The 23016-nt window shown below is 48.3% G+C and overlaps 1 protein-coding gene across 1 annotated transcript in view; it reads right to left on the bottom strand.

Moving 5' to 3' along the window:
• The window catches only part of SLF1 (SMC5-SMC6 complex localization factor 1), a 1342282-nt gene that overhangs the window by 164523 nt on the left and 1154743 nt on the right, over positions 1-23016 (bottom strand). Inside the window, exon 14 of the mRNA XM_069627641.1 lies at positions 14876-15045. Coding sequence (XP_069483742.1) covers positions 14876-15045 — 170 coding nt within the window. The remainder of the gene's footprint in view (positions 1-14875; positions 15046-23016) is intronic.

The raw sequence follows: 23016 nt of genomic DNA, 5'->3' as shown, positions 1-23016 counted from the left end.
CACCGCTAGGGTCAGAACAGGGCGATCCATATTAAGACAGTGCGACATACAAAAGGGAATTCAACAGGGGTGCCCGTGCTCCCAGATGCTTGACATACTTGCGTTAGAACCCATAGCGGCTTAACTCAGACAGGAGTACCACAAGGCGGGGATACGCATAGGCGACACCACACACTTACTCTCGTTGTACGCTAATGATGTGCTGCTAGATCTATGCCAACCACTCCATAACCTACCCATACTGCTAGACATATTAGATGGCTTGGCAAGGTTATCAGGGATTACCTTCTCCCATAGCTGGGCTAAATGACATTAAGCTGACTTCAGAGCTAGACTGGGGCCTGAGGTGGGAACATGAATCATTTAGGTACTTGGGAATACGAGTTGCTCATACCCCAGAACAAACACATCCCTTAAACACATTAAGAGTGGTTGAAGGTGTTAAAAAGATCAATGGTGTTTTGGTCCTGACTCTCTCGCTTATGGCCAGGGTGGCTATCACAAAAATTATCATATTACCCCGACTTCTGTATGGATTTACAAATGTAACCTTCAACATTACACCTCCTTTCTTTCGAGAAGTAGAAAGCATATTGAGAACCTTTCTATGGGGCCCGAGAAGGCATCGATTATCAACCCCCATTCTGTCGCTCCCCTTCGAGCAGGGTGGAGTCCAACTACCATGGCTAGAATATTACCTAGCGGCTCACCTTAGCTTTGTTACCAAATGGCTATCAGATGAAACTACTACAGAACACAGGGGGTCATTACGAGTATGGCGGAAGGGGGTTAGCGGCACAGGTAAGGATGCCGGTGCCGTTAGCCCCCTACCGCCGCATTCCGAGGTCCCTTAGCAGGTCCCACCAGGTCCGGCTGGTTTTACCAGCCGACCCTTAGCGGGACCCGTTAAGGGACCATGGAGCCAAACGGGCCCGTTATTTGCGGACCCGTTATTAGCTCCTTCCCCATTCCCATTGAGCCCTATGGTCGCTCAAATGGGAATTAGGAATGGTATTCGAAATGGGGAATTACCGGGTCGGCATAGGTCGGAATGTCCCGGTAAGTCCCCATTCCGACACCACGGACCCAGACACCATGGCTGCCTCCAAACTCGTAAGGATTCCCATAGTCTGCTTAATACTCTGATAAGCTATATACTATTAAAGGAAGCACTATTGAATCCGGGGAGTAAACATGTAATATATCCAATACTGCTGATGGTGGGCAGGTGGGTCTGGTTAAAGGCACAAAGAATACTGAAGCTTAAACACCCCTATTTTCCTCATGCCCCCATCCTGGTTAGTACACAGTGGGACCCAGAGGAGCTGAAGGCAGCGCGATGTTGGGAGGAATCAGGCTTTGCAACTTGGGGATACATGTATGCAAATGGTACCTACAGAGAACTTTCAGACCTCATGCAGAAGGTGGGTCTCCCAAGAGGGCAGTTCCTAAGATATAAGAGAATAACCAAATTTGGTAAGCGAACCTGGACAGACTGGCCTGCGGAACCACAGCAGAATGCGCTGCTGGCACTCATGTATGATCTGGAAAACGGCTGGAGGTTGGTGTCCAGACTGTACAGAGCCCTAATAGATAACACAAACACTGACCTCGCAAAGCTTAAGACACAGTGGGAGACCAACTTGGGCGCAGATATCACAGACAAGTGAAAAATGTGTGGCGCAATGTGAAATTTAGACTGATTCAAGTCAATGTGCTCCATTGTACATATATGACCCCGGCTAGGGTTGCTACGTTTAGAAAGGATGCACCATCTAACTGCCCCCGATGTGACCAAGAGAATGCCCACCTGATGCACATGCTTTGGGAATGTGGGTTGATACAAAGGTTTTGGGCTGTAATTAAACATACTTGTGCGAGTGCAGGGATTAGCAGGTATATTTGGACCCCGCTGAAATGCATGAAAGGTGTGTACTCTAGAACTAGTAAGTATAAACATATCTCCATGTTCATGGACTTAGCCTGTATATTAGGTAAGAGGTCATTAACTATGACTTGGAAATCAAGTAGAGGCCCGCAGTTTGATACAGGGCTAAAAGAAATGCAGTGCTGGTGTGTAGCTGAAACCACAGCTTGAGGGAATTCCATAAATGTACATGGTGGAGACGTAGGGCTCAACTTTGAAGCATGGAAGGCACTAGTTAATTCCGTACTCTACCTCTCAGATGACAAACCACCGTGAGCTACCCCGAAAAGACCTAACAGAATTTCAACAAGTTGTTTTCTTCTGCATTGATTTTCTGTAGAATAAACTGTACAACCCCTTGCTGTCAAAATAGCAGTCATACATATATTTGATCCCCTACAATGACAAGCTGTGATATCCGTTGGGAACAAAATGAACACTGGTAATATTATCCTTGCTCAAATGGTTAGGTATTAGTTGTTGTTTTTCTGTTTTCCCTTCTTCCCTCTCTTGTTTTAACTCTTAGCTCCTCCCCTCATATTCTTATTACTTCTACAAAGTTGTTGGTTTATTGGATTATACTGTATGATGTTGTGCATGTGCAATTTTAACACTGTGCATCCACTGTACCAGATAAAAATGGCAATAAACATATTAAAAAATAAAAATAAATGGATGACATGGTGTAGTTGTCTCAGATTTTTGGCAGTACTCCTCCCCGGGAAAAATCCTGTCTGATCCTGGTTTACTAATTTGGGTATAATTTTCCTAAGTCTATTGGCCAGTACTGCAGTGAGGATTTTACTATATTGGTTTAATAAAGATAATGGTCTGTAGGATCTGCAGTCTGTGTCTATCTTATTAGGTTTAAGGAGCGGGATTATCATAGCTTCTCTCATACTGTCTGGGAGGATTCCTAATTCATATGCTTCTTTCTACACCCTGGCTAGGAGCGGCGCTAACGTGTCTACATAAGTCTTGTAAAACTCTCCAGGCACGGAGGTGTTGCCGGGGGTCTTCCCCAAGGGCAATATTCTTATAGTGGCTACAATTTCCTGTGGGGTTATGGGCTCATCTAGCATATTTTTGTGTTGTTCATCTGATCTTGGCAGGGTAATGAGATCTAAGTCATCCTGCAGCTCGTCTGCTCGATCTGTATGTGAGTCGGAGTAGAAGTTCTTCTAATATTCTGCAAAAACCTTACTAATTCCTGCTTGCATATTTACCTCTTCCTGTTCTGTGTTTAGAATGGAGTACATTGGGGATCTGCCGTTCCCATTTCTATGCAGCCAGGCGAGCATTTAGCCTGGTTTATCTCCTTGTGCACGACTTCTTTCTAGGTATTTTGCGTAGTTAAACTTCCCCAGCCTGTGCCAGTGTGTTAGACCCTCCTGCCTCAATCTGATTTCCTCCTTCAAATGTTCCTCCCAGCATTTCCCTGTCTTTACATTTCCAATAGTTTACTTTCTGTATCTACCAGGTCTTTAGTGATGGTTTTCTGAGCCCCCCCCCGTTGTAGATATCATCTCACTCCTAATTACTACTTTATACGATTCCCAGATCGTGACTACATGTTTAACACTTCCCTCGTTTACTTCCATAAAATCAGCTGTGCTTTTCCTAATGTGTTCACTAAACGCCTTATCCAGCAATGATTCACTTCTCAATCTCCAGGTAAGTATGGGTGGTCTTGGGACAGACATCCTCCATATTGTTAAAAGCGGACCGTAGTCTGATAGGACCCTAGCCAGATATTCTGCCTCCGTGAATTCCATCACATGTTCTTCCCCTGTCAACAGATAATCTAGTCTTGTATGAACTTTATGTGGGGCTGAGTAATGGGAGTATTCTCTACTATCTCTATGTAGTGTCCTCCATATGTCTTTCAACTGAAAATGATCTAAGAGTGTACTCAGGACCTTGGCCGGCGGGGCCAGTCTTTTGTGCTTCGTGTCAGACCTATCTATTGTGGGATTTAGGGTGCAACGGAAATCTCTGCCCCATATCACGGCTTCCGTTCTGTAGGGACCAAGCCTGGCACATAACGACTTTAAAAAAAAACAGTGGCGTCTTGATTGGGTGCGTAGGTGTTCACTATGGATACTTCCTGGTTCTCTAGCATACCGTACAGCATGGTCATCCTACCTTCGTCATAAATCTTACAGCCACATCACGAGTTTGGCAGTAACCCTTAAATATGGCAGTAGGAATAAGTTACTTACCTGTACCTGTAACTGTTGTTCTCCATCATGGGTCTGGCATGGATTCACATGCTCATGAATATTCCCAGTCGTCAGGCTGGGAATCCTCGGTAAAGAAAAAATCAGTATCAGTTTAGTTTCTGATCTGTCTTTCTCAGTAGTAACCAATCACTGGTCTCTGGGTCATACTGCCCTAGCCAATGACTGCCCTCTCCCTAAACCCCGCATCTGGCAGCCATCTTCAGATTTGGTAGCACGCAAAGTGGCAGTATGACCAAGTGAAGAGCCGTAGAGGGGCAGGAGGGAGGGTCGCATGTGAATCCATGCCAGACCCATGCTGGAGAACAACAGTTACAGGTAAGTAACTTGTTCCTTCCCCAGCATGGGGTCTGGCATGGATTCACATGCTCATGAATATAAGAATAAATATCAGTACACATGCACAACCACGGGAGGTGGCAAGGCTCAACATTAAGCATTGCATAAAACTCAACATTTAAGCATCTCTTACCTCCTCACCAGGCTCACCTTAAGCGAACAGGTTGCGCAACACTGCCTGGCCGACTCTGGACTCCTCCCTGGAATCCCCGTCGACGCAGTAAAATCTCGTGAAGGTGCGCGTCGACCGCCACGTAGCAGCCCTGCAGATGTCCAGCAGGGGCACACCAGACAAGAACGCTGTGGTAGCAGGGATCGCTCTGGTCGAGTGGGCTCTCGGACGGCCAGGCAACGGTCGGTTTGCCAACCGATGACAATGCATGATGCAGCCGGAGAGCCATCTGGAAATGGAAGCCTTCGAGAGAGTCTTCCCTTGGTTCACAGGCCCAAAGTTCACAAACAGCTGTGATGTCTTGCGAAAACTCTTCGCTCGGTCCACGTAGAACTTCAGCGCTCTAGCCACATCCAGCCAGTGCAAAGTCCTCTCGGCCGGAGACGAAGGCGACGGGAAGAAAACAGGTAACACCAAGGGCTCGTTGAGGTGGAAGTCCGACGGCACCTTGGGCATAAACGAGGGGTGCGTCCTCAGTACCACCCTCGTGTCGTGAAAAGTTAAGTATGGAGGCTTGCAGGATAGGGCCTGGATCCCTCCCGCTCGCCGTGCGGAGGTGATGGCCACAAGAAACGCAGTCTTCCATGACAGGAATTTCAGCGGCGCCGAATGCAGGGGCTCGAATGGCCATGAGCCTGGTCAGCGCCACGTTGAGTTCCCACGCCGGGGCAGGGGCCTTCACCGGCGGGAACGATCGGAACAGTCCCTTCATAAATTCCTTCACCAGGCGATGGGACCACAAGGACGCCCGTCCTGTGGTTCTGGTGTAACGGGAGATCGCAGCCAGATGTATCTTGATGGAGGCGTGAGCCAGTCCAGCCTTGGCCAGCGACAGCAGGTACGGCAGCACTTGAAGGGCCGTAGTCCGTAGAGGGTTAATCTTCTGTGCACGGCACCAGACAGAGAACCTCTTCCACTTATGTCCGTAGCACTTGAGAGTTGAGGACGCCCTGGCTTTTGCAAGGACCGCTCTGCAGTCAGCTGGGATATCATACCCTCCAAACTCTAGCGCTGCAGGAGCCAGGCCTGCAAGTTCAGCGACTCCGAGTCGTGATGAAGTATGGCGCCTCCTTCTCTGGAGAGAAGATCCGCGTCCGTCAGCAGCTTGACTGGTGGAGACACTGACAAGTCCAGGAGGTCCGGGAACCAGATCTGCCTCGGCCACACCGGTGCGACCAGGATCATCCTGCACCGGGACCTCTTGAGCTGGTTGAGGAGTCGGAGCAGCAACGGCAACGGAGGGAACGCATAAAGGAACAGGCCTTCCCAGGGGAACGAGAAAGCATCGCCCATGCTCCTCGGCTGGGGAAACCTGCTGGCGAACCTCTGGCACTTGGAGTTTGTCGCCGTCGCGAACAGGTCGATCTGGGGTTTTCCCCATCGTCGGAAGAGTCGATCCACTTGATCCTGATGTAGTTCCCACTCATGGCACGAGCACAGCTCCCTGCTGAGTGAGTCGGCGATGGTGTTTTTTATCCCTGCCAGAGGAAAGGGCACCAGAAACATCCCTTGGGCGACGGAGAGGGCTGGGGATCTGGTTCCTCCCTGCTTCCGGATGTAGAACAAATTCTCACCACCTTGCCCTTGAGGGATGGGAGAAAAGACCTGAACACTGCTCGGAGCTCCGAGATGTTGATCTGGAGCTTCTTCTCCTCTGGGAGCCAGAGGCCTCTTGCGTGAAGATCTCCGGTGTGGGCTCCCCACCCTTCCAGGGAGGCATCCGTCGTCACCGTTATCTGGTGGGATGGGGTCTGAAAGTCTGTGCCCACCGTCAGATGAGCGCGGGTGCCCCACCACCGGATCGCTCGTCAGAAAGGTCTCGTCGAGCGGAATCCCGTCCTCGAAGATGCCCGTCGCTTGGATCCAGCGGGAGTCGACGAACTCTTGCAGAGGGCGCATCCAAAGCTTGCACAGGCACACGAGATAAATGAATGAGGACATCATCCCGAGGAGGGACTTGATGGACCTCACCCTGGCCACGTCCGTGGCCAGCAGGCGCTGCACCTTGCCCAGGATGGCCTTCGTCATTTCTTCCGACGGTGAGGCCAGGCGTGCCACTGTGTTGAGCTTTGCTCCCAGAAACAGTGTGACTTGCGACGGGACCAGGTGGGATTTGGGAAAGTTGATGGAGAATCCCAGGTCCGAGAGCAGCTGGACGGTCTTTGCTGTGTGATCCACGGCGAGCTCCCTTGTCCCTGCTCGGACGAGCCAGTCGTCCAGGTAGGGGTAGACGTGGATCCCCTGCAGGCGCAGCTGCGTCACCACCGGTGCAAGGCACTTGGTGAACACCCTGGGTGCCGACTTCAATCCGAACGGGAGGGCCTTGAACTGATAGTGCCGTCCTTGGACCACGAACCTGAGGAACTTTCGGTGGCCTTTCAGAATGGGGATGTGGAAGTACGCATCCTCCAAATCCAACGATGACAGGAAATCGCCCTCCTCCAGTTGTCCCAGCACGTGCTGGAGGGTCACCATCCGGAATTTCTGTGTCTTGATGTATTTGTTCAGCCGTCGCAGGTCCAGGATGGGGCGCCATCCTCCTGTCTTCGGGACGAGCTCGATGGCACCTTTTCTGAGCAACGCCCTCACCTCCAAGAGTAGTTGAGGGACGTCATTTTCCTTCCTGACCACGAGTGGAATGCGGGGGCACTTTTTTAAAAATTCGAGGGCGTGCCCCTGGGCCAGGGCGTCCAGCACCCAATGGTCGGTGGAGATGGACTCCCACACGCTGATGAACTTCGCCAGCCGGCCTCCCACCGGGGTGCTTCGGTGGGGGCCCGACCCCGCTGTCGGTTCAATCTTGCTTGGCAGACACCTTGTCACCTTGGCCTCCCTGGCAACGACGGCACCCCCCCCCCCGACTTGTCTCGTCCTCTATAGGCTTCCTGCGACAAGGAGCGGGCCACTTGGCGGTACGTAGAGGAGCCACCACCGAATCCCTTGGAGGCACCCTGCTTTCCTCCGGCGCTCCGAAAGGACGGCCTCCGTTGCCGGCGAACGCCTAGGGCCCTAGCAGTCTCTGTGTCCGCCTTGATGGCTTGGAGGGACTCATTCACCGTTTTCCCAAACAGGTTGTTCCCGTCGAATGGCATGTCCACCACCTTGGCTTGCACATCCTGGCGGAAATCCGTCGCCTTGAGCCAACCTCGTCGTCTAAGGCAAACGCTGTTGCCTAGCTGGCGGAAACCGGTCTCGGCAATGTCCGTTGCCAACGTAATGGCATGGTCTGACACCACTTCGCCTTCTTGCAAGATCTCCAGGGCCTCCGCCCTCTTGTCATCCGGTAGGAAGTCCAACAGGGGGGTGATCTTGAACCATAAATCCTTGTCGTAGCGGGCCACGATCGCGAGGGCGTTGGCCGCCTTAATCGTTGTTGCCGCCGACGAGATAACTTGTCGTCCCTTTGCGTCCAGCTTCTTCCCTTCGCCGTCCGGTGGGGAAGTTGACGTTGAGACCGACGCCCCCCCCCGCTTTCTTCTTGGCCGCCGCTGAGACGACCAAGTCCAGGGTAGGTTGTGCCCTAAGGCACAGAGGGGCCCGCATCGGGGACCCGGTACTTCCTCTCGTACCGATCCTTCTTGGCAGGCGTCGTAGACGGGTTCTTGAGAAGGGTGAAACCCTCGTCCCAGATGTCATCCAGCAGAGGCACGTTCCTCCTGGCCTCGCGCCGTTTGGAAAGATCCGATCTCATCGGACAGGGAGGCCGGGGGGCTGGTGATGGGAGCTCTGTCCCGTCGTCACCGCCATCGTCGTCGGTACTCGTTGTGGCCGGGTCTGTTCCTGTGTCATCCCCAGGGACGGGGACGTGGGTAAAGGCCGAGCAGGCCGTGAGGGCTGAGAAGGCGGGGCTGGGTGGATCCGTCTTCTCTTGTTCGGGGGGCTTTGCCGCCGGGACTGGCTCTGGTTCCTCTGTAGACCTGGTACCGGGTCCTCTGTCGGTGGGAAGGGCAACCTCGTCCTTATCTCTGAATATAAGGATTGTATTGCCAAAAAAATGGCCGCTGGGTTATCCTGCGGCTCCAGAAGCGACGGGAGCGATGGCTGACTAGGACCCTCGCCAGTGCCACCGTCACTCTCATCGTCACCCTCGTCGGGATCCCTCCCGTGGGGACGGGTCTCCTCGACACCCTCGTCGAGGCCCTCTAGGACTTCTGCCAACTCCTCCTCGGATGTTGTGTCCGTGTCCACAATGGCCACCGGCCCCCCCTCTTTTTCTGCCGGGGTCTTCACGGCAATCTTTCTGATGGGTCTTAGGCGCGCTTGAGGCCTTCACCTTGGGGGGAGGGTCACTGCCTCGCTCCCCCTCGGCCGAATCCTTCGAGATCGACCGGGGCCTCTCCAGAGGCTTACCCGGGTTCTCGGATTTCCTCTTCCCCGAACCAGAGCGTTGGCTCGTGGTTGATGGTGCCGGGGAAGGCGCGCCCTGCCTGGCAGCCGAAGAGCCCGACCGTTCGGGGCTCCCGGTGCCCGCGGACTTGCGGTGCTTTGCCTTCTGTTGGGCCCCCGTCGCCGGGGTGCCCTCACAGGACTTAGAAGACCGCTCGGACTTCTTCTTCTTCTTCTCACCTGATGGACTCCTTCCTTCCAGCCAGTTGGAGAGACGAAGCTGTCGGTCCCTGATCGTCCGTTCCAACATTTTCCTGCAAAACGCACAGTCCTTCTCCACGTGCGTTTTGTCCTCATGAAGGCAGTAGAGACATTTCGAATGCGTGTCCTCCTTGAACAAATTCTGTAGCTGGCATCCAGGGCAGACACTGAACAGCTTTCCGGGTGTCAAGCTTCCTTTCTCCTGGGCCATGTTCGGGTAGGCCGCAGAAACTTCTGGAATCCTCCAAGAAGCGTAACTCGACAAAATCTTCACCCTTGAGGGGCATAGAAAAATCCGACACGGATCCCCGTTAATCGGATGTAGAGATGGTGGAGCTTGAGGCTCTATTTGACCCAAAAATGAGAAAGCCTCTTTGAAAAAGCGCGAAAACGCAGCAAAAGCTCGAGAGCTAAACACGAGGTCTCCCAATACTTGAGCGTGCGGTAAAAATCTGAAGATGGCTGCCAGAGGCGGGGCTTAGGGAGAGGGCAGTCATTGGCTGGGGCAGTATGACCCAGAGACCAGTGATTGGTTACTACTGAGAAAGACAGATCAGAAACGAAACTGATACTGATTTTTTCTTTACCGAGGATTCCCAGCCTGACGACGGGGAATATTCATGAGCATGTGAATCCATGCCAGACCCCATGCTGGAGAAACGCTATTACTGCTGCATTTAAGGGTCAGCCAAATCATGGGATTGGCTACATTTGCCCCCAGCTCCATGATGGGGGTAAATGCGCTGGAAAAATTCCCATTGGGGAATTACCGTCACTGCCAAACCACCAAACCCGTGATTCGGCGCTAATTGTGCCAGAGGGTTTGGCGGTAACGCTATTAGCCCGGGTGGTATCCCGGCCATAATACTGCCGGGATACTGGCCAACTCGTGATGAGGCCCTTAGTGTTTAGTACTTTAAGCGTGATAGCCGGATTCACCCAGATAATGACCCCCCCCTTGCGTATGATAATCAGACTAGCCAGCTTCCTTTGCTTCTGTGCATTCAAGTGCATTTCCTGTAGCAACACAATCCCAATTTTATGCTTCCTTAAATATGCTATCACTCTTTGACGTTTAACATAGTTATTTAGACCTCGGATGTTCGAGGTCATAATTCTTATTCCGTCAGCCATCATACATTAGGGTTCTGGCAGGGCCTTAAAACTGCCCTGAGTACCGACCGGGAGCGTGTGTAGTAAATTTCCTAACTATACCAGGCTTCCCCCCTCTGTACAAGACCGCCCCCCCCAAATTAACAACACACTCTAATTTGAACTGTCCAGACATGCTGTGCATGCTAAGACCACCCCGCTTCCGCTCCATTAGTCCTAGTCGCTAGACTAGGGTCCTAGTGCACAATGGGTGGGCACTGTTCCGTACTCTTAAAGAACAATCCAATGTAGGGTAGTAATAGATTTGCATGTAGCGTATCCCCTACTGGGCTTCAGTGTTTTGCTCTGCCATTTTCCTGCTACTTTCCAACTACAACAGCAGCATCCATTCGCCGTAGTGGTGCCCATTTTAGCTCCATTATACATTGTATCGCATTTTTGTTTGATGTGTTCTCAACATAACTTGCTTCGCCCCGCAGATCTCCTTAGCATCTTCCGTCTCATGTCCGATTCTGTTGTCCTTGCTCCACAACCTCTGTGATATGTACGCTATCCATCTTGTCTTGTGCTTCGGATGGTGTCTCAAAGAAGAGTCTCTTGCCATTATGTATGACCTTCAGTTTTGCTGGGTATATTAGCATATATTTTAGGGCCGCCTTCTTAAGTCTAACTTTATTTGAGATATATTGGCCCTCTTCTTTTCCACTTGGAATGTGTAATCCGGAAATAATGAAATCTTCGCCGAAGATCTCTGTATTGTCCTCCCAGTTCTGGAGAAGGCAAGGATTTTTGGCCAGTCCTTATAATTAAGGACGTTTGGCAATTATGGGCCTGGGCGGGGCACCTGGAGGTGGTCTTCTGGTGAGGGAACGGTGCGCTCTCTCAATCGTGAACCCTCGTGTTAGGTCTCTGGCTCCTATTTCTTGCACTAATAGGTTTTCTATGTATGTGGTGGGGTCTGACCACTCCATTCCCTCCAGCGCTCCCACTATCCTGATGTTGTTCTGACGTGCACGTCCCTCCACATCTTCAGCTCTTTCTTCTAGCAGTTTGACTTTCTGTAGCAGGATATCCACGTCTCTAGATGTTTGCACTCTGCAGTGGTATTGTCTCTGACCTGTCTTCCAATTTGCTTGTACGTTCCGCTAGGGCTCTAACGTCTTGCCGCAGTAGTCCGATATCAATTCCCATTACATCTATTTTAACTTTCAGTGTGGCCTGCAGCACTGCGATTGCCTTCAGCATCTGTTGATTCCCTGAGTCCGTTGTCTCTTTGGGGTGCAATGTGGATTCCCCCTCTTTGTCTCCACTTCCAGTCTCGCTTAGGTGGGCTTGTCCTTTCGCAAATGCTTCCATCGTGGTTTGCTTGTTTTTAGTTTGATTGCTTTTTGTTGTCATTTCTCTATGCCTGTTGTATCAGGTTTCCGTATCTGACCTCTCCCTCCAGCGTCGCTCTTTCCTCCTTTCGAACACCGTAGGGCTATTGTAGGGCTATTACTTAGCGTGGGGGGCAGCAAAACCCTTTGTCTCAGTTGTGCATGATACCTCTATAGTGCTGTCCTTAGTTTAATTTCATCGTTGCTGATCTTTATTCCCTCAGTGTGCTACATCTGGGGTCTCTCACCGTGTTTGGTGTTCTTCGCCTTCTAATGGTGCCACTAGGTCCCTCCCGTCGCTTAGTCAACGACCTGTAATCGTGGCTGTACTTATGGTCCATCAACCTCAGTTTTCTTCTGTAGCCATGAGTGCTGTATCAACTGTGGCCTTTTACCAGTTTATGCCAATCCTATTCTAGTGTTCTGTATCTATCACTTCCAAGGCATCTGTTTTACACCAGGTGCGGACCTATGCTCCTCTTGTGTGCTCCGCATTCCTAGCTATGCTGGTTCCAATCACGTTGTATTTCTGTTGCGTGTGATTTGCAGTATTGTTTATATCTTGTGTGCAGTAAAATGGCCAGACACCACTAACCCAGTGTTGAACCAATCTCAATGTATTGTTCTCTACTTATACTCTGGGCCGGGTCTCCTCCTACTCTGGATGCAGTTGCCTCAGGAGTGGTAACGTTACCTTCTACGTGTCCCCCGCTGTGTGTATCCAGGGGCCCAGCGGCCCTTTCTGATGCAGTCTGAGGGAGGGGTGGCTTTATCCTTCAATATGGCCCTTCTGGAGGGTTCGCTCTGTGCCAGCGCGCCCCTCGCCTTATATGCTAGCGAAGGGAGTTGCTCACACCGTAGCATGCCAAGGGGTCTCCCCGCCGCCCCGCTCTTTACCGTCACCTGGAAGGCTCTGCACTCCCTCGCTTCAACGCTGCCTGGAGTCACTCCCTTTCCCTCCGACACTGCGTTACCTCAAGTGTGCCCTCCACCTTTTGCAGCAGCTGCAGAGGGCGCCTCCGAGTCGTCGTTCACCGCGGCCTCCCTATGCTCCCTGGCTGCATCAGCAGCTCAATCCGGATGGTCTGAGTTCCTCTTTAGTTCTCCCTCATCGGCTGCTGCCGCTGCCTCTGATCCCAGTAAATTCCACGTGTGGTCTGCTGCCTCTGCTCCTTCTGCTCTACTGGTCTCCAGATCTTCTTGTGCTTGTCCTTCGTGCGTCGGCTATGGCTACTGGGCTACTTGCCTCCAACTTTCCCAACAGCCAGGAATGCGTCGGGTACTTTCCTTTCGTGACAGTCCCAAGTGCTTTCACCGCAGTGTTAGGCTGCGATTTAGCTTACATCTCCCTTCGCTTCACCAGCCTCCATCTTCTGCTCTCCTCCCACATTGCAACTCTTACACGGCATATTTTGCTTCCTCTCTTCTCTGGGGCTCTCAGCTCTCACATAGAACCCCAGGGTGTACTTCTAGTTAACGCTGATCTGATTTTTTAGTTAAAGTAATGCTGTTAATATTGCATCATTAGGCAGATCAGCAGGAGCTTCAGAGGGCAAGTCTGCCCCAAAAGGCTGCTGGCCACACGCCCCTCCATCTTCAAAGTTATTGTGAGAACCACAACTGAAGTAAAGATTGCTACAGGTATAATCTCCCTTGTCACGGTAATTGATAAGATCATAAGAAAGCCCAAGAGCCTTACAGGAGTGATCTCCATCATCACAGTAGTTGAGAATATCATAAGAAAAGCAAAGAGTGTTAAAGGATCGATCATCCTAACTGTGAAAAACCAAAGAAAAACCAAGAAAAGCATGACTGGTACAGAAACAATCTTCCTCATCATAGTGATGAGGAAATCCTAATTGTGAAAATCCTAATAAAGCCCAATAGTTTTACGGGAGGGATCTCCGTTGTCACAGTGAATGTGAATATTATAAGAAAAAGCCAAGATGGTTGCGGGAGTAATCACCCTGGTTACAATAATTTGAAACCCCTTAGAAAAGTCAAGAGTACTATAGGAGTAATCCCCCTCACAGCAATAATTGTGAAAGCCATTAGAAAACCCAAGAGAAACACAGGAGTGACCTCCCGCGTCACAGTGACTGGAGAAACCCAAAGAAAAGCCAAGAGTACTGAGCGAGAAACCTCCCTTATTTTAATATTGGGAAGAGCCGATAGTCACTGGACACTGAATAAAGACCAAAGAAGCTCCTAGAGGGAATATATGAACAACAGTTAAGAAAAGAACAATTTTGGACATTGAGAAGTCCCTTTGGGGAGCTTCAGGGGCTAATCAGACCTGTTACAAGAGACTATAAGAGGATCAGTCAGCAAGGCTGACCCAGCCAGACCAGGAAGAAGGGAGCCATTCTCCTGAACCCCTTTCTGTTTTCTGAATCCTTTTTGATTAGTGTCAGGGTCAGAAGTACGTTCATTTTTAAACATAGGACAACGTTTTTGCTTTGGACAAACCACCCTGATGACGAGAACCCTAGTTAGAGTTCTGTTCGGTATGGGAAACCCTTTATTATAACGTAGGCCTTTTTCTTATTATTTCAATAAAAGCCTTGTGTAAAATTCCACCCCATTTGTCCGGCTTCTCCTTCTGACTTACCACACACCCCTCTAATATTTGATTTCTACAGCTCTTAGTTTACCCAGTTACATTGACCCTTGCAACTACGGCTACTGTATCTGCCAGTGTATCCCTACAAATCCCTATCAAGTTATGTATAGCTTTATTGTCTTGTGCAGAACTATGACACACCTTGGATCCTAGTTCGCAGTTAAAATCAAAGATTAAGAAATGCAAATTACAATCTAAAGTACATTAATATAACTCAACCAACAGTAGTTCTTGAAGAGGTAAAATGCATATCAAAAATATATTTCAGCCAGCAATCCTGTAACTTATTTCTGATAAATAAAAATAATGCATTCTTTGAAATAAGAACAGTAAGAACAAATAGTGTTTTGATTTACAGAAGGCTGAAAAAAATAGGTTGCCGTCAGTTTTCTTTTTTTTTTTTTAGACAGCACAGGTCACAAAGTTAAAGAAATGTGTCAGGTCAGATGCTGTCCCCCAGAGCAGAATAACACTGGCGATGCTATAGTTGTTACTTACGGAAGACCAGGCAGCACTTCAGCTTTGCTCTGTTTATCGTCATTTAGTAACGGCAAAGCTCCTTGGGTCTCCAGGCCATGCCGCTGAGCTACTTTTTTCCCCTTCATTTTCTGCACTCTGCGTACCTCACGTGTATCTAATTGGCTTAGAGCTGGCAAGTAGGAGCAAAGCTGCAGACAAAGAAACACTGGTTACAATTATCATTAAGAAAAAAAACAGTTTTATGGGAAATCTCGAATTAAAAACTGTTCTTATAAATTGTTTACTCCGGAATGTTACTAGGAAAAATGCATATTTTGCTTATTTCTCCAAACTAGTGCAATAAATAGGTATTGTTGACTAGCTAGGTACCAAAAGTATATGTGCTCTTAAATAGTGACATCCTCTTAATTAGATTTTTTGTAGTAATTTGTTTGAAGCGAACGTAACACTTTCCATAGTACCTACCTTTTTAAATATGACATTTACTGGAAATCTGACTCTCCCCCTTTTTTTTTTTTACCACTGTATCGCCGAAACGTCATACTGAGGGTTTTGAGTACAAAACACTTGTCCAATAATTGTTAGCTAAGCAGCCGACCCGAGGTTGCAGAGTTGGTATCAGATGTAATGCACATTAATGGCTACGACAATCAGGTCCTTTAGAATGGAACAAAAATGATTAGCAATCGGGGGAGGAATCATCTGGAGTCCAGAAGCGTGAGTGGAACCAGCAGGGCCAGCTGACGATGTGTCAGGGCTGGTGGCAACCTATTTCAATATGTGTGTCATACGACTTCAATAACGAGCAGCTGCTCAGAGCCCCCAGGGCCCATTTCACATGAAACGGTTTAAAGGTCCTGGCGCTGTCCTCACCCTGCCTTGTATGCATGGAATGCTGTGAGTGACTGACATGGAATGCTGTGTGAGAGGGAATGTTTTGTTACGAATGGTTCTGTGGATGTCAGTTGAGAAGATGGGTTGACAGAGAGGAGGGAGGTGGATGTTTCTTTCCCTATGTACTTACCTAATGTACCTGTACCTTGTAACTGAGACTGGAATTGATATAGATATTTCCTGTTATACACGATTCTCAGGAACCCAACTTAACACTGTCCTGGAGAATCCAGCGGTAATCGACCTCTGGCATCTCTTCCCCACTTCCACCATTTCCAGATCCGCCCATTGGCTGGCCCAATTTTGCTCGTCCCCCTCACCGTGCAGAGGGTTCTGTAGGCAAGATTGACAGAGGGCCCCCTGTCAGGTCGCAATTATGGTGGAAGGAGTTAATGGTTATCACAATTGTGACATTTATGAACTTTAGGGACAGATGCTCCATGTATTCTAACATTGTAAATGGTGAGCTTGCTGGGCTTGTTAAAAAGATGATATCTCAGTGGGAGGGACTGTGCAACCCTGGCTCTTTACCTTTTAATGTGAGAAAGGCAGAGCAGGTACCCCCCAACCCCCAAACACCCTCTCCGTCGAACCCCAAGGGCATTTGTCCCTTGTCCAAGTGATAAATCCGCCTCTGCCATCAGTCGGAGCAGCATGTAAACGGGAAGTGGGAGGGAGAAGCAATCAGGCTGTTCAAAACAAGAGCTTGGATAAACAGATACAGCCCAGAAAGCCCAGGCGACAAAGTTGAAAGCCCCATAAATTACACTGCACTACTACTTAGTGAGACTCATTTAAAGTATAGCATGGATGTAAAGTACCTAACATTTAAAGTGAGGTTTAATTTGCAGGGCAAAGGAATTGTTTCTATTACGCAAATCATTAATTTGGACAGTGTCAGCAACTTAACGTTGGCATTCCCAACATTTGCAGACTTCGTGTTTTTATAGCGAGGAGCCTTCACCCTTTAAAAACTTGTTTTTCTACTGAAATCCTCTTTTTGAATTTTGTTTTCTGAATGTAGTTCATATGTGTTGTACGTTGTGGCTTTTCGTATTGTAACGAAGGTATGGTATCAAAGTAAAACAGACACAAGTCATCACAATTCAAGGGTGTTTATTAAACTGTATAAATGGGTGAGATAAACACCTAATCAAAACCTAACTCTAAGATGGGAGCATGCTATGACCATCAAATAATAATACAGGCCTGGTGAAGTCTAGTCAAATAAAAGGGCCTATACTTAAAGAAACTATTGCCAATCCTGAACGCTTTACTACAAAAAGAGGGTGGGATAATGTTCACAAGAAAAAAAAGAAGTGTTCACAAAATGATAAGTCAGGATGTTTGGCCGGGGTCTCCCTTCCCCACGTTTTTAGCACGGGACAAGGCGGGACTCTTGAGCACATCGCCCTCCTGGGCCTTTCCGGCATGAATGTACAGTTCCTTTTCAATTATCAGGGCCTTCAGTGCCCAAGTCTCTTTCATGCAAAGTCTCTTGCTTCAGAAGGCCTGATGTATCGTACACAACAACAAAAGTTCCTTTGGTTAATCTTTATGGTGGGCAATTACTCCACGCCCGAGGATTCCCCCTCAGCCGGGCTCTGATCCTTTTCTCACAATAGCCTCATTCCGTCAGGCTTAGACAACCCATCCACTGTGGACATCCCTCAGTCTGGTTCATGTTTGTCATCACAATGTTCATAGGTGTTTTAACAATATGCAGGATTCACAACCCTTGGTTTTCCAGCCCCCAGACAGGTTTTCTCTTAAGCCCTCAGTAAGGCTTTCTCCTAAGCCCCCAGTAAGGCTTCAAACATTCACAGTTCGTACAGCGTTTCCCTCAGCCGGGGGCAAACGCCTGTTTCACAATGTCAAAACTTCGGCAATGGGTGAAGTACTTTCGATTGTACAAGGGATTTGGCTCAAACCTTGCATGACCACTTTAACTCTCCATACCAGCCTTCCCTGTGGCCTCTTGGTACTTGTAGTTTTATATCTTTAAAATATTTGCTACAGTCTCTTTGTTCAAAGAGGGGTAGCAGCCAGAGACCTTCGACTGGGCGCCCACGTGTCACCGGACCAATCTATCTGTGGTACCAATGTGTTCACAAAAGACCAGTCTAATTATCTTCTTACTGTTGCCACTGCAACCTTGAGCTCAACACATTTCGGGTGACTACAAGCTTCTTCCAAATCACTGGCTGTGCTGGACTCTGTGGTTTCTTTGCCACGGGAGTCAAGGACGGTACCAGGGCGGCAATCGCTTCTCCCTGCTCTGGCTATCAGTGCGGGAGGGCTGCATGTACCGTTGACATCTGTCATACCACTTGCCAGCTGTGATTCCCTTTCTTACGTTTCCCAGAGGCCTCACGGATTTGGGTAGAAAAGGGCAAGGGAAATTCCCTCCTGGCCCTCATCTCAACTCCCATCGCCTTTCTCCTCCGTTCAAACTGCAGTCCCAGAATGGCTGCTTCCTCGTGTGTTCAGCCTTGCTCAAAGTGTGCTCTCCTGCTCCGCCTCTTATCCCTGTGGGGGGGGGGGGCTAGTCAGTTGTGTATAGTTATCAGCAATTGCCTGACTCTGCCTCACCCTGGTGTTGGGACATGTCAGGTAAATGGCTCTGGTGTTAGTCCGTTTTCGTTCACGTAGTGAGAAAGTGTCAGTGTTGGAAAAGGGTGGGAGGGTTGAGTTTCTAAGTATCCTACTGAGTAGGATGGGGCAAAGGTGTCATAAGTAAGGGGATACCGTGTCTCAACATTCAGTGTCCCACGCCACTCTCCGAAGACCACCATCCAGGTGATACTCCCACACTGGTCCACCCCCAGGAACTGGATCCAATTGCGATGGCCGTTTCCTGGCCACCTGTATGACAGATCCCTGAGGATTAGCAGGTGAGACACCTTCAGGTTTCTCACAGTATACTTGTTCAGTGTTTATTCAGTACTGTGACATGGTCATGGGTATGAGATCCTGTGAAGGGGGATTTAAGGGGGATCCATGTCATGGGATCCCCAGTATACCTTGAGCCATGGATGCAAATTGGTGTCCCTTTCTCTGACCCGATGCATATAAGCCCCTGTCCCGCCCAAGTCTCTTTCTCTTCTCTTTCAGGTGGTTCTTAAGAGACCCCAGTGGCCAAAAGGCACGAGGCTCATCTGAAACCTGGGATGGATTATTATGATATTTATTGATCGTGAACATAGCTTCGAAAAGCAACAGAACATTTTACAGAGGTATACAACATTACAGATGCATAACGAAGGGCTTTTCAGAGGTAACAGAACAGATATACAGTGGGGGGTAGGATATAGAGGGGCACAGAGGAGGGGTACAGCTGTATCAGGTGGCAGGGATGAGAGTGTTGGCCGGCATCTAGCCGGCCAGATGGCACTAGGGGCGACGCGATAGCCTAGGTGTTTTGCGGAGGAGAGACTCCTTGAAGAGGTGGGTCTTCAGTTATTTTCTGAATTGTTGGAGCGTGTGGGCGAGTCTGATGCTGACAGGGAGGAGGTTCCATAGTTTTGGCTTGTAGGCAAAGAAGGCTTGTTTTCTGGTTGCTTCCTCTTTTCAGCAGCAGATTTCAAGTCTGCACGGGTCCTGGCTTCTGGTGTTGCGCTGTCCACCGGAGATGCCGAGTTTCTCTGTGAGGTAGCTGGGTGACTTGAGGGCGACTGCCTTATAGATGATGCAGCAAGACTTGAAGGTTATTTGCGCGTCCAGTGGGAGCCAGAAAAGGTTGATGAGTGTCGGGGTGATGTGGTCGTATCTGCGTAGACCCTGGATGAGGCATGAAGCCACATGTAGGACACTTCTCAGTGGCACAAGGGAGGACGACGGGATTTGAGAAATTTGTTTAACAGGTTTTCAAATATTAGAGAGGAACCAGAGAAATTCACTGAAGAGTTATGTATAGTTATACAGTGACATAACCCCTCAACCGTTGATATGAATCAGCTAATGAGAGGGATTATGCCTGCCGAAATGCACCATCATTTGACTCAAGAAGATAGCTGGCCCACAGAGGATATACAGGGACTGGTGCAGAGTTGGATTATAGGTGCTTTGGTACACCCCCAGACGATCATACATCACTAACCCGTCCCTCTGGGCCCCTCTCCCACTGCTCAGGCTCTCAATCTAGGGAGATCACTGCTGCCGAGACCAGCCAACTACGTTGGACCTAGGAAAACAACATCGAAGATTAACTCCATCCGAGTTCAATGTATGGACACCTTGCACCACATCTGTGGACACAGGCTGCAGGCACGGCCACCCATCCATACACTATAGACCGCAGGTATGGCTTTGCAAATCCGGTCTAGCAGCTTGCACAGCCATCCACATAAACCCCTGATGACCTCAACACCTCTGCCATTAGTATATAGCGACAACCTACGAATATTGTTAGTCTAGCTGGGCACACATTGAATCTCCGGCACCAGCACTCTATCCTAAACCACCAACAGAACTCTCCCCTTTTCCCCCTCACCTCCAGGCTTCTTACTGGAGCTTAGCCGGCTTACCCAAGTCCTAACTTGGCAAAATGCACACACGCATCTTAAAGTTAACTCTTAGAATCTCCCAAACATGGATTTCGTTCCCTGGGGGTGTTCCAACCACAAAGCGCATTCAAGCCATACACATGGGGAAAGGGCGCATTATAAATGACCAATACAATACAAAAGATTGTTGGAGTGTGTCCATGTAAAATAGATTGAGGAAACATTTCTAATTTTAAGTAGAGGAACGGGTATTGCCAGCTGATTTTCCCGATTCATTAAAAGTTGTTGTTTTATTCTTCATTTAGGAATACATAAGCTAGCTGAGACTGCATAGGAAGAAATACCAGGTGCATTTGTACAGGCGCTGTTGCCTAACATGCAACAGCAACTCAAATCGTTTTTTTTGTTGGATGGAAGACTAAGCCCCTCTTAGAGTTAATTGTAGTTGCAAACCACTGTGCATCGTGTCAGGAGCAAAAGAAGGAAACTACATGGTGGGGGTGGGAGAGGGAGGTGTTTCTGAATACAGGAGGTGGGGAGTTGGTACCAGGAAAAGGCAGAGGAGGAGATAACTACTGAGCGAATTAAGATGAACTATTTCCTGTACTGGTGCTTATGTAGACATTAGCATTGAACATGAAAATAAGGGTAATTGTTCTACTTGGAGATGGATCCAAAAAGAAAGAGAATCATGATTTACATACTGAAAGCAGGAATTGGAATGTACTACTAGCTCAAGCGCCCCAACAGTTGTGGTCTCACCATTCCAATTATGCAGGTTTAACCTATAATTGTGAACCCAATGAAGCTTAGGAGCTCCAAGTAACCTCCAATTCCCAAAAGCCACAGTACCCAATGAAACTAGAGGTGGAAGGCAAGGATATCTATTGTAATTCACTTTTGGGACAGGGAAAATTGATGCCCACAACCAGCCCTTGTAACACCCCAATTTTACCTAATAATAAACAAGGACAGGAATGGTATAGATTTATTCAGGACCTGCGAACAGTAAATGCAATAGTGCCATCATCATTCCCAGGTGTTCCAAATCCTGCAAGTATATTGTTGTGTCTACAGACCACTTCTACATTATTTACACCAATTGAGTTGCGCTCAGGCTTCTTTTTAAAACCTACACACAATACTTATTTGTATTTTCCCACAAAATCCTGCAAATGGCATGGACCTGCCTCCCACAGTGGTACACGGAAAGCCAAACCCCATTTAGCTATGCCCTGAAGATATAGAGATTACATTTCCAGAGGGTTATATTGTGATACAGTATGCCAATGACATGTTAGTCACATCTCCCATGTATGAAGCATGTAAGCAAGACACAATAATATCATTAACAGCCCTGACCCAAAAGGTTCAAAAGGAACTGAAAAAAATGTGCAAATGTACATAGAAAAAGTGCATTATTTGGGTAATGATATATCGGCAGATGAGTGGAACATAAAAAAATCAACAGTGGAAGCCATAGTAAAATTGCCCAAACCAGTAACATGCCAAATGAGATCCCCTTTAGGTGTCCTAGGTTACAGTTGCCAATAGGCTATGTAAACATATTGAAGCCGATACAAGAAATAACCAATCTCACCATGCCAAAACCTCTGCATTAGAAAGAGCATTTGTAGAAAAAACCCAGCTCTATCTAGCTCCTCCTCATCCTATATTACCATGGAAAAGGGGCTATGCTCAAAATCGGTGCTAACTCACAAGCAAGCTGACAAACTATCCAAATATGTACCAACAACATACACAACAACAGCTAGCATTAATAGTTGTTGCACCAGAATCAGTGAAAAATATACCAAAGATCCTTGGATTAATTTTGTAAACCACAAAGCTGCACCTCTTTCAATATAGATATACCCTTGGTGTAGGTAAAGATTATATAATTGAACAGAAACTTTCAGTGATCGTGTACAGTTAATACATATACATGTATATACATTTTATCACATCTTCAATAAAAACCAAGAGTATTAAGTGATTTCTTTCATTTTTTTAAAAAATCTGCAAAGACGTATTTTTCCTAAGAGGAAACTGTTGCTTCCTTAGGTAACAAATAATACAGAAGATATGTTTTTTTTAAAATTCCTTTTATTAGTGTTTTTACAACATTTGCACCCATTCACCCCCCCTCACCGCTCCCCCTGTACCGCCACCTCCCCGCCCTCCTTTGGTCACGCACAATCTAAGCGAAGATTGTCTCATGAGTGTTCTTCTGTTCTTCTCCTGCTCAGTTATCTGGTTCTAGAGCAACTTGCCCAGGGAATCATCATATGTCCAGGGATCTCAAGTTTTGTGGGCACCATTATTGCATGTAGTCACTTTGTAAGTATTCTAGTAGTTCTCCACAGTCTATCCATTTCCTTGTATGTGATAAGTGATCCACTCCATCGCTACTATGTCCCACATTTTGTGAATCCATTCTAACTTTGTAGGGGGATCTTTTTGTTTCCAGTTCTATGCTATCACAAGCCAGGCGGTTATCAGTTGTGTCATCATACTCTCTTTTGGGGCTTCAAAATTGAGTAACATTTCGGGTCTAGTAGTCCTCATAGATTAACCCCTAGGGAGGGCTTTTGCAGTTCTGGCATAGTGTTCTTAATCAGAGCTACCACCTCTTCCTAGAATTCTCTTATCTTGGGCCAATCCCACCATATGTGCCTCCAATCCCGTATCCCCTTAGAGCTCCTCCAACAGTCCTGGGAGTTTGTTTCATACATTTTGTGAAGTTTACTGGGTGTGTAG

The sequence above is a fragment of the Ambystoma mexicanum genome, chromosome 6p (assembly GCF_040938575.1).
Source record: "Ambystoma mexicanum isolate Mex_15411 chromosome 6p, UKY_AmexF1_1, whole genome shotgun sequence".
Taxonomy (NCBI): Eukaryota; Metazoa; Chordata; class Amphibia; order Caudata; family Ambystomatidae; genus Ambystoma; species Ambystoma mexicanum.
This window is presented reverse-complemented; position numbering and strand designations above follow the sequence as displayed.